The sequence below is a fragment of the Fundulus heteroclitus genome, unplaced genomic scaffold (assembly GCF_011125445.2).
Source record: "Fundulus heteroclitus isolate FHET01 unplaced genomic scaffold, MU-UCD_Fhet_4.1 scaffold_37, whole genome shotgun sequence".
NCBI lineage: Eukaryota > Metazoa > Chordata > Actinopteri > Cyprinodontiformes > Fundulidae > Fundulus > Fundulus heteroclitus.
The window spans coordinates 1,599,271-1,609,961 of NW_023396781.1; the positions used below are offsets into that span (position 1 = coordinate 1,599,271).

Genomic DNA, 10,691 nt, shown 5'->3' on the forward strand with positions numbered 1-10,691 from the left:
CTACTTCGTCCTCACCTTCTTCCTGATCACAAAGGAAGAGGCCTGAACAACCATGGGCCCTAGCTGGGCCTGAAGGATGCACCATCCTGCACCTGGGAGAAATCTCTCGTCACCCAGGGGACATGTCCGGGCAAATCAGAGTTAAGTCTGCTGTCTTAACCTCAGTGTCAGAAGCAGGAGGGAAGAATCCTGCCTGCCAAAAACAGCTTTGTTTATTTCTCCTCAGCCTTTGCAGGAAGCAAACCCCAGATGGAGCTGGAAGGCCGACAATCAACCCGTTTCTGCATGCTGAGGAGAACCTGCTGAAATCGTGACTTCATCCTGGTCAGAGGCTGTCTGGAGGACCTATGAGGCTCCGATCCCGACCACGCTTTGCCAAGCTGCCCGACCACGCTGTCGGTTAGCTCATAGCTGCAGAGCTAAGCCACTAGCCCTAGCTGAACAGCCAATAACTTTCACTGCTTTTCAGTGCTCCATCCTTGGATGGCCAAAGTGGACAGAACTCACATGAGGCGCTGACAGGTTTGGGCAGCGAAACCAGAGAGAGAAGTTAAATGGTTCATTTGGAAATGTTTTGTAAGGCGTTGCATGGGTTTTAAACAATAAAAGACCTAACGGAGATAGCTCATTGCTAGCATTCAGTACCACGTCATTGTCAAGTGTGTTTTTATGGTTATAATAAAGGTTATCTCCACAAGGGTTTCATACATTAATGGGACATTAATGTTTACGTTATCCGGCCCACTCATTATGACTAAAATAAAACCGAAGCTTTTATTTGTTAGCGTCAAATGTCCGCTAGCCAAAATGCTATTAGCTTCTGTAAACATCCGGTTCCGGATATTCAAAAGGAGCTTGTTTTGAAGCATAATGCTTGTTGGTTTCGCTCCGCGTCGGCCAATAGAGCTATGGGCCTTATTACTGCACTAATATTAAATATTAATGTTGGTTTAAAGGCAATTTTGGTAACTTTAAAGTAACAAATTTTAGCGACCGATCACCGCAGCGCCCCCTAGCTTCCGAAGGTCATTGCATAGATAAATTGAAGCGCTCGTAAGGTAATCATTTTATTGAGCAAATCATTCCTCAAAAATGTTATTTCCTCAAATAATGTTTTGTGTAACTCAGGATTTGCATTGTGAATGGGTTGAAACATGTCAAATTTTGTTCTGAATTAGTCAAGCTAATTTAACCCCAATTCACCTTCTTTAAGTTGAACTTTGGTTCTTTAACTTAAAGAAAATATTATTTCATTAAATAATGTTTTGTTTAACTCAGGATTTGCATTGTGAATGGATTGAAACACATGCCAAATGTTTTCCTAAATTAGTTAAGCTAATTTAACTCCATGCTTTTTGAATCAGATCTGCAGTGGATGGGATTCTCTGAATTATTCTGATTATGATCAACCACTTTTGTTTTGTCTTTTGTCCTGTTTTTGCATGTAAACAGCATGTAAATAGCTTCTTTTTATCTTCATTTTGCTTAGTATAGTTAAGTTTCACTGGCCTAGTATAGAGGATTTGTTACTCGAAACATTGTGTTAATTCAGATAGACAGCATTACATAATGATGTTCTCTGGATGTTCATTTTATTTCGTTATTAAATTCTTGAACTTGAACAGAAGTTGCCACTCCTTTATTCTATGTGTGTGCAGGGTTTGCTGTTAAAAGATCGCTAGTGCTCGAATTCATCCTTTTCAACCATTGTCTTGATATCAGCCTAAGAGCTGATCATCACCAGACAATACTTAACAGACAGAGAGTTATTTAATAAATATAAAATAACTTTAAACAGTGTATAATTGCACAACATAGCTGACTGACTAATTTGGATTTCTTTACTAAGAACAAAAATGCTATTTAGTTGATTTAAAAAATGGAGTCAGCAAGGCTAACAGGAAGAGATAAGGGGAAATTGGGCAACCCACCTAATTCCTCAATATAGATTAAATCTAGGAAAGGTGCTGATAGGGTTATTAAAGATAACCCCTTTTATCCTAGAATGAAACCCACACAACACAAGTTTTAGACATTTCTATAGAAAAGGACAGAGGAACCCAAACGGAGAACTACACTCCCTTAAGGTTTAGGAACGTCTGCGCCGGGTCATCTCTGTCCTCTTGCTTTTATTTTCACACATCAAGAGAAAAGGGTCAGGGGGGTTGGGTCAGGAGGTTACAACATGAGGGTTGAAAAAGGGTCAGGAGGCTTCAGGAATTTACAACATGGGGGTGGAAAACAAACATGGGAGCAAGCTTTGTTGCGGCCTGATCTGGGAGAACTATTTGTTCTCCCTGTCAAAAGGTTAAATACAACAGAACCTTCCTGAAAGCAAACTCTTAAAACAAACCAAATACCTGTAACTTGATAGAAATAAAATGATTACATTCACATTTTCCAACATTTCCCCCCTTTAAATCATTTTATTGAAAGCTTAACTTAACCTACTTCAAGTATTCTTTTCTTGCAGTCTGCATTTTCAATGAGACTGTCATTTTGTTAAGCATTTAACAAGGGAAAAGTTAAACTACAGGTTGTATTTCTTCAAAAGGGATTTGTGAAAGCATTTGATATTGAAACATTACATTTCCCATAGTTTTAGCAATCATAGACTTTAGGCATGGGATTACACAAGCAGTAAAAACACAAAAAATAATAAGAACAATAATAATGGGTGTCATTATTTTCAGTAAAAGGTGCCACCATGGTCCTGAAAAGAACCAGGAGAGAAAGTCCATACTTAAAGGAACAACATCCTGGGACATTGCTCGTTGCAGATTCTTTAAGGCAGACATAGCTTCAGTAATATGAGTTTCATTTGCATCAGAAATATATGTACAGCAGGAAATTCCAATCATTACACATACGCCACCTTGGCTAGCAGTTAACATGTCCAAAACCATTCTGTTTTGCAGTACCATTAAACGCATTTCACTTAATTGTTTGTTTTGTCCTTTATTAATGTCCATCGTCATGTTTGCCAGGGTCTTCATTCTATAGTCCAATGTCTCAATCATCAGCATAGATTTACCAACTCCAAACCACGGGAAAGTGAAAGTCCTATTTTACTCCCTGTACGCCAGTGCTTATGTTCAGAGGGAACATTGGAACCCCACATGGGATCATGGCGTTGGAACACTGAGCTGGAGCTGAGTTCTCTTCTCCTCCTATTAGAAGGATGATTTTCCTTCACAGCTTGAGCTGAGATGATGACAGTGTGGTCAGAAACAAACACAGGTACGAGGGCAGTCCTCAGGAAACATGTTCCGTCTCCTGCCGGTATGCTCTTAGCATACAGGTTGGGTTGTCTGGTGGATTTGGGCATCACTGAGTATACGTAGCAGTTACTCATGTTCTTCTCTTCAGCCAACATCGTCACATACATCTGCCACAAGTTCTCTGAGTGATGGTCTGGGAGATTTCCCAGCCAAATCTTCATGGCAGCCATTTTTTGCTAGGTTAACAGAGATGTTAATTTTACCCAGGACTCTAAAGAACAGGGATCAGTTGATTTCTTCACCGACGTTGAGACGAGTGGCCCTAAAAAACCAAACCCCTTTGTAAATCAGACTTCCCCACTGTTCCAACCTTTAGGCACTTAACACTCTCTGTAATTTACAGTGGCTGAGGTGACTCCAGGATGGTCTTTCAGCAATCTTTACAGCTGTTGGCATGGTCAGGAGCTCTTGGAATGGTCCTTCCCAACTTTGGGCTCGCCCAGTCCTTCCTTCTGATGATTTTGACAAACACCCAGTCTCCTGGTCTCACTGCTTGTGGATCCTGTGGAGACAAAGGTTCTCCTGGCAGTAAATTTGCATTGGACACTTTTTTAGACTGCAACATTTCTCTCATATAGTCTGCTAGAGTTTTTCCCTTCCTCCTTAGGTTGTGTCTGTATTGTGAACAGCAGTAATTTATATGGTCTGCTATATATTTTTTTAAATGGAGTCAAATCACTGCTCGTTGGAGTTATTTTCATGTACAGTTTTACTAGGTCCAGACATTCTGGCCATGGCCTCTTTGTTTCTTCCATGCACTTTTTAAGTCTGGATTTAATTGTCCCATTTGTGCTTTTCACAAGTTCTGCACTTTGTGGCACGGTGTGTTTCTTTAAGGTTATCTGTAACCTGCTTGCCATTTGCTGAATCACCTGATTCAGAAAATATGGACCATTTTCACTGTAAATTTTCTGTGGGATGCCAAACCTTTGCATCTATCTTTTAGCTACTGTCAGTGCATCTGTTTGCTTTGCTGGAACTATTTCAACCCATTTTGAAAATGCATCAATCATTACCAGACAGTATTTGTAAGGGCCACTTTGTCAGTTCATTAAAATCCATATACATCACTTCAAAAGGTTCCTTTAGTTCTGGAAACATTCACTGTTCTGATATAAAATTAACCTGAGGGTAATTTTTAACACAAATCTTACTCGTACATGCTTTACAAAAAATATATATATTTTTTTGTATGAATTAAATCCTATGAAATAAATCTATATGTTGCTGTATTAGAGTTATCCCTCCCTTTTTGAGACATGGCAATTGCCCATGGCTCAAAATAGCTGCTGCTTGGAATAAGCTTTTAGGGAGAACTGCTTTGTTACATACTATAGAATCCTTCTGATTATTTGTTGCTACATTTTTTTACCCATATGTGTTTTTCTACAGTTGGTGCTGTTTGTCTAATTAACAACACTTCTAGAACAATGATTTGCTCTGTTTTTTGCTCTAGGCAAATATCAGAAAGACCAAATTGTAATACATCTACTACATGGGGGTCTAGTGGTTGAATGAAACCAGACCACTTCAGCTGAACTTTCTACAGCCATTGTAGTTGCACAAACTGCTAGCAGACATGGGGGTAGCGCTGCTGCTACAGGTTTGAGCTTATCACCACGGGGCTGCAAACAACACAGAAGTCGTAAAACTAGAGCTAAGACAGTTGCTGAGATAAGTTTTCATTTAGCTCTGTGAATTGCTGCTCTACTTCTGAGGTCCACTGGATTGTGTCTGACATGGCCATCAGCATGTCATGAATAAAATTTAAGAAAGCTAAGTTTTCTCTACATAATGTCAAATCCAAACTCTTCAATAATTACACAATCCTAAAAAAGACATCATTTGTTTTTTTAGGCTCACTTACTATAGCAATTCTTCACTTCCTGTATCTTTTTTACCTTCTTCTGAGATAACATGGCCTAAGTAACGGACTTGTTTCTGCACCCACTGCATTTTATCTTTGATAACTTTGTTTCCCTTATCTTAGCCAAAATGATGTAGCAGCTGATTTAAATGCAATTAGAAGGCCACCTATGTACATTAATACTTTATTTCCATGCTTTAGATTAAAGCTCTCTAAGCATGTTAAAATAGCCTGGATAAAAATTGTAGAACGGTCTACAAATCCCTGTGGCAGGCGTCTCTACATATATTTTTTCCTCTTTCTTGAAAGTAAAAACTGAGAATCTGGACATGGTCTAATTATTCCTGCATCCAATGAAATGTTTATAACTGCCATTATACCCTCCTGTTCTTCATATTTTAGCCCATACTGTTTTATCTGGAGCCTGTACTTTAATTTAGGAACTATTTTAACTGGTTCTACAGTTGTCAATAATCCTACATCAGTTGGCCCTGTAGACCACAAAGCATTTGGAACACCTTTTAAATCATTTTCATTGGATTTTGATAGCAAAGAATGTTGGACTATTTTGTCTCATGCCAAATTTTGGACACGGGGTTCTGCATCGAACAGAACTTTGTGAGGCTGTTTCCATAGTTCTGTACTACGGCTATAAAGCCAGCCTGTTTTATGTGGACACGGCTGAAAATCAGACGGTCTTTCTGCAGCTTTTAAACGCGGGCCTGTATCTCTCCACTGCTCTTCAGTGGTCTTAAACAATGACAAAAAATGTTCCCATGGTAAGCCATACAATTTTTCCATCTGTGTAGAAAGCATAACAGTAATTTCTGCAAATTAACTCCCATCTGTGTACATATTTTGTATAGCGACAATTGTAGTTTCCTGTTTCAGAAACTGTTTTTCAAACTTTTCATCTGGGGTTAAGCACACATTCATAGTGGTTTGTAGATCAGCTAACCGAGTTTCATCCTCTGGTTTTGATAATGTGCTTCTACCATTTTGCATAAGTTTACTTTTTTTCTTTTATTTGGAGCAGAGACTGTAAGCATAGTGCATAAAACACAGGAGGATTTTGTTGCAGCGACATTACATGTTCTACACGGACAGCTTTCATTCCATCCTGCGTAGGAAAAACTGCAATGCCTAATTTTTCCATTAAGTCCTGTCCTAACAGATTAATGGGGCAAGTTGGTGACATTACTACAAGAGCATACAACCTTTCTTCCTGTTTGAGGGTCTTTTATTTCTAATGCTTTTAACATCCATTCTTGGGATGTTTGACCATTTGCTGATTTTACAAAAATGGACATTTTAGAAGTTTTTAATCCTAAATTATCTTTTATACATGTTTTATAGGCTCATGAATTGCATAAAAGAGTAACTGGCTGTCCATTAATTGTAAGCATGTATGGTTTTTCTTTTAATGCATTTAATAGCTCCCATGCTCCATACACATCTACTGTTTTTAATGCTCTAGGTCCTGTTGAGAATTAAAAATATATCTTAGTTGGGGTTACTGAGGAAAGCAGAGGGGGGGTCTGCCCTTCCTGCTCCAGCGTAAGATAAACATAGAGTTTTATTGCCCTGAGGGGGGTGGTCAGAAGGAGAGGAGATCAGTCATCCTCCCACTGAGCCATGCAGGAGGAGTTTAAAGTTGATAAAAGGAATGTCTTGGTAAAACTTACTTCAGACAGACAGACTTATCCACCGCGGTGAGAACAACATCTTGTAATGGTATGTACTCTGTCTCCATATTTAATTTCTATGAATTAAATATGTATTTAAACCGTTCTACCTCTGATCAATGATTCCTCATTTATTGTCAAATCTTAAACCGGGGTAAAAATGGGCCTTTAGTAGCAAAGCAGGATTAGGCCAATAATAATACATAAATCACAATTTGGTTAGCCGTGACCCGGATTTCACATTAAAGTGGAGGAACCTTTTGAATTTGGGCACGAAGAAGTAATCACTTACAGCAAAACAGGGTCGACCCGAAAAAAAGTAAGGAGATTTTGATTCTCCTATTGGCTAAAGATTAGATGTAGGCTAAATCAAGTGTTGCTGTAAGTGAGACGCTTTCTTCTCAAAATATCAGAGGCTGAACGGTATAACTAGGTTTGAATGGAATTTATGTTGAAACCGAGAAATGATTGAATAGGATTTATGTGTTTGTTTGCGTCAGAAAAACGTAAAATTAGATAGAAAATTAAATGGCAAGTAATCTTAGATGGTGAGGCTGTATGGGAAGGAAAATAGAAATAACAGCCAAGAAACTTAACTGTTGAGACTTTAAAGAATAACAATTGAGAAACTTAAATGTTGAGATTGCAAAAAACTTATTTAAAATCAAATAAAAAAGATAAAATACAAAGAATAAAAAGAGTCCCGAGATTTGGTCACCTCTGCACCATGACTGACGAGTCTGGTGAATTTTAAGACTGGGGTGGAACGTTACCTCGGAGAAAGGGGACTCTCCACAGAAACGTAGCAATAGGAACGGCCAAGAATACGTAATATCTTTAAGTTGAGGCTAAGAGCAGCAAGACATTAAGAGTGAGCTGTTATAGAAGGTAAGAGATTAACAAAAGGGGCCCCAGGAGAACATTTAAATTGTTCTCTAGCGACAGAACTGGGTTCTGAGCACGACGATCAGACGAGGAGATTTTAAAATAAGGAAACGTTTCGTCGACTACGGAAGGGACGAGGGTCTCTCTGTGATGCGCCAGGCTGTCTGTCTTAAATGTTATATTTGTTATGTCTTGTCTGATGTTTTGAATGTCTCGGTAAAATGGGATCCATGGTTTGAATGATTAGAACAGGGATGGGCAACTTCCATGATAAAGAGGGCCAAATTTTTTTCAGCAAGACCATTGGAGGGCCACATGACGCACTTCAAATAATTGGATATGAAAGACGCTACAAATGATTCTCAATAAGAACAAATTTTGTACGAATTTATATCTGTATTTTTACTGCACCAATATACAACTATATTCTGCATATAAATGCATTTTAATATGTCCTTAAGCAAAAGAGAAACAGTTTGCTTTAAAAAAAAGTGCAAAAAGGAATTTGAACTCTTTAATATCAAAGAACAAAAAGTTTGCTTAAAAAACTGATTACAAATAGTGTATGTATAAAATAAATACATTTTAACATGTCTATAAGAAACAAAGACAAAACATTTGCTTTAAAAAAGTGCAAAACTGAACTCATTTATAACAAAGAACAAAAAAGTTTGCTTGAAAAACTGATTACAAATAGTGTGTCTATAAAATAAATACATTTTAATATGTCTATAAGAAACAAAGACAAAACATTTGCTTTAAAAAAGTGCAAAACTGAACTCATTTATAGCAAAGAACAAAAAAATTAGCTTGAAAAACTGACTACAAATAGTGTGTGTATAAAATAAATACATTTTAACATGTCTATAAGAAACAAAGACAAAACATTTGCTTTAAAAAAGTGCAAAACTGAACTCATTTATAACAAAGAACAAAAAAGTAAAAAAAAAAAAACTGATTGCAAATAGCTCACATTCAATAATAGTAAAAAACTAGACCACAGAGGCCCAACATTAATAAAGGCTAATGAGAGACCTGTGGTTTGGCCTGCTGGCTCACAATGGATTGGATGTCAATGTCAATTTTTGTGGTCCCAATGCGCATCAAATGAAACAGTGTTTCATCGGTGAGTCTGTTTCTCTCTTTGGATTTTATGTGCTTCATGGTGGAAAAACTGCTCTCGCAAATGTAAGTGCTCCCAAACATACTGGCCATTGAAAGGGCAAAATCTCGGAGACGTGGAAAACGGGCCTCAGGAAGAAGTCTCCAAAATGAAATTCCCCTCTCGTTGCGCTTTGCTTGAAAAAACGGGTCTGCCTGCAGCTCGCAGAGTTCGAGCTGCAGCTCCGATGGTTGTGCGCTAACCGCAGCAGAAAGGGGGTCTGTGAATAGCGCAATTCGTGGTTGCATCTCGTGAAAATCTTGGAAACGATTGTTGAATTGCTCCTGTAATTTTTCAAGGTCTGCTCTGTATTTCTGGATTTGTTTTTCACACTGGGGGCTCTCTTTGCGAATCTCAGCGCATGCGGGAAAATGTGCCAGATTTGCAGGAGGGGAAGAAAAGCCATCAATAAAGAGCCTGAGCTTGCGCTGAAATGCGGTCATGTGAGAAAAGAGATCACACACTGTTTGATCTCTCCCCTGTAAGAGTGTGTTGAGGTGATTGAGGTGCGCGCTGATGTCTGTCAGAAAGGCCATGTCACAAAGAAACTTTGTATCTTTTAGCTTTCCGCAGTATGCACTTGGATCGCCACTAATGCTGTTCTCCAAGAACGCTGGTATTTCCGAGCGCAGTGCAAAAAAACGCTCCAGACACTTTCCTCGACTCATCCACCTGATATCCGTATGAAGTTGTAAGTCCCCATACTCGGCATCCACTTCATCCAGAAAGGTGATGAACCTCCGGTGACATAGCGATCTGTTCCCTCCTCTGATGATATTAGTGACTTTTGTCACCAAATCCATGACGTGGCCAAAGTTTAACGTCTTTGCGCAGAGGGCTTCCTGGAAAGATTAGAAAAAAATAGTTGCGGTCATAAAATATATTGTTTGTATGTGGTTCTATTTTATGTAACCACGGCACAACAGTTCTACAGTAGCCTACATCTCACAATTAATATGACGCTACTCACCTGATGGATGATGCAGTGCAGTATAGGGCAGTTTACTCCGCTCTGCCTGAGTAGCCCGGCGAAACCTCGGTGTCTTCCCTGCATCGCAGGTGCGCCATCCGTAACAACAGCTGACAGCTTTTCAAAGCCACCGTATTCACCCACAGCACCGGTAACGGCGTTGAATATATCGCTGCCTTTAGTAGTGTCGTGCAGAGATGCAAATTTCAGTAACTCCTCATGTACATAAAATGAATTGTCAATCGTTCTCGCAAAAACCAGCAGTTGGCTGACATCTGTCACATCTGTACTCTCATCCAAAGCTAATGAGAAGTATTTGCAGTCCTGCATGACTTGTTTCATTTTTACATCGACGTGATCGTGGATGTCAAAAATCCTGCGTGTTACTGTGCGTCGGGACAAGGACACAGCTTCAAAATTTTTAGCTATGTTGTTGTCACCAAATGCTTTGGCCATTTTCACCGCGCACCTCTTAACAACTTCTCCATCCGACAGTGGCTTCTTTGCCCTGGCAAGTTCGAGTGCCACATCATAAGACGCTGTGATGGCTGACTCCTGACACATCGTAGCTTTTGTGAAAAAGTGCTGCTGTTTACATACTTTTGCTTTGAGGTCAGCTACTACAGCGGTTCTGGCAGCTCCAGTGTATTTCTCAAATTTAACTTTATGCAAGGTGTTGTAATGTCGGCCTAAATTATAATCTTTCAGGGCTGATAATGTCTCCAAGCAAACTAGACACATTGGCTTTCCTTTGAATTCGGTGAAAAGGTACTCTTCTTCCCATTTTCTCTGAAAAATGCGATTTTCTCGGTCAAGTTTTCTCTTGATGCCGCTGCTCGTT

At 39.1% G+C, this 10,691-nt stretch overlaps 1 protein-coding gene across 1 annotated transcript; it reads right to left on the reverse strand.

Moving 5' to 3' along the window:
* On the reverse strand, positions 1-10,414 carry LOC118560028 (zinc finger BED domain-containing protein 5-like). The gene is made up of 3 exons (XM_036130646.1): positions 9,851-10,414; positions 9,473-9,722; positions 1-86 (listed from the first exon to the last, which is right to left on the reverse strand). Exons 1-3 carry the CDS (start codon positions 10,412-10,414, stop codon positions 1-3), a joined length of 900 nt encoding a protein of 299 aa, XP_035986539.1.
* Between the last annotated feature and the right edge of the window lie 277 nt (positions 10,415-10,691).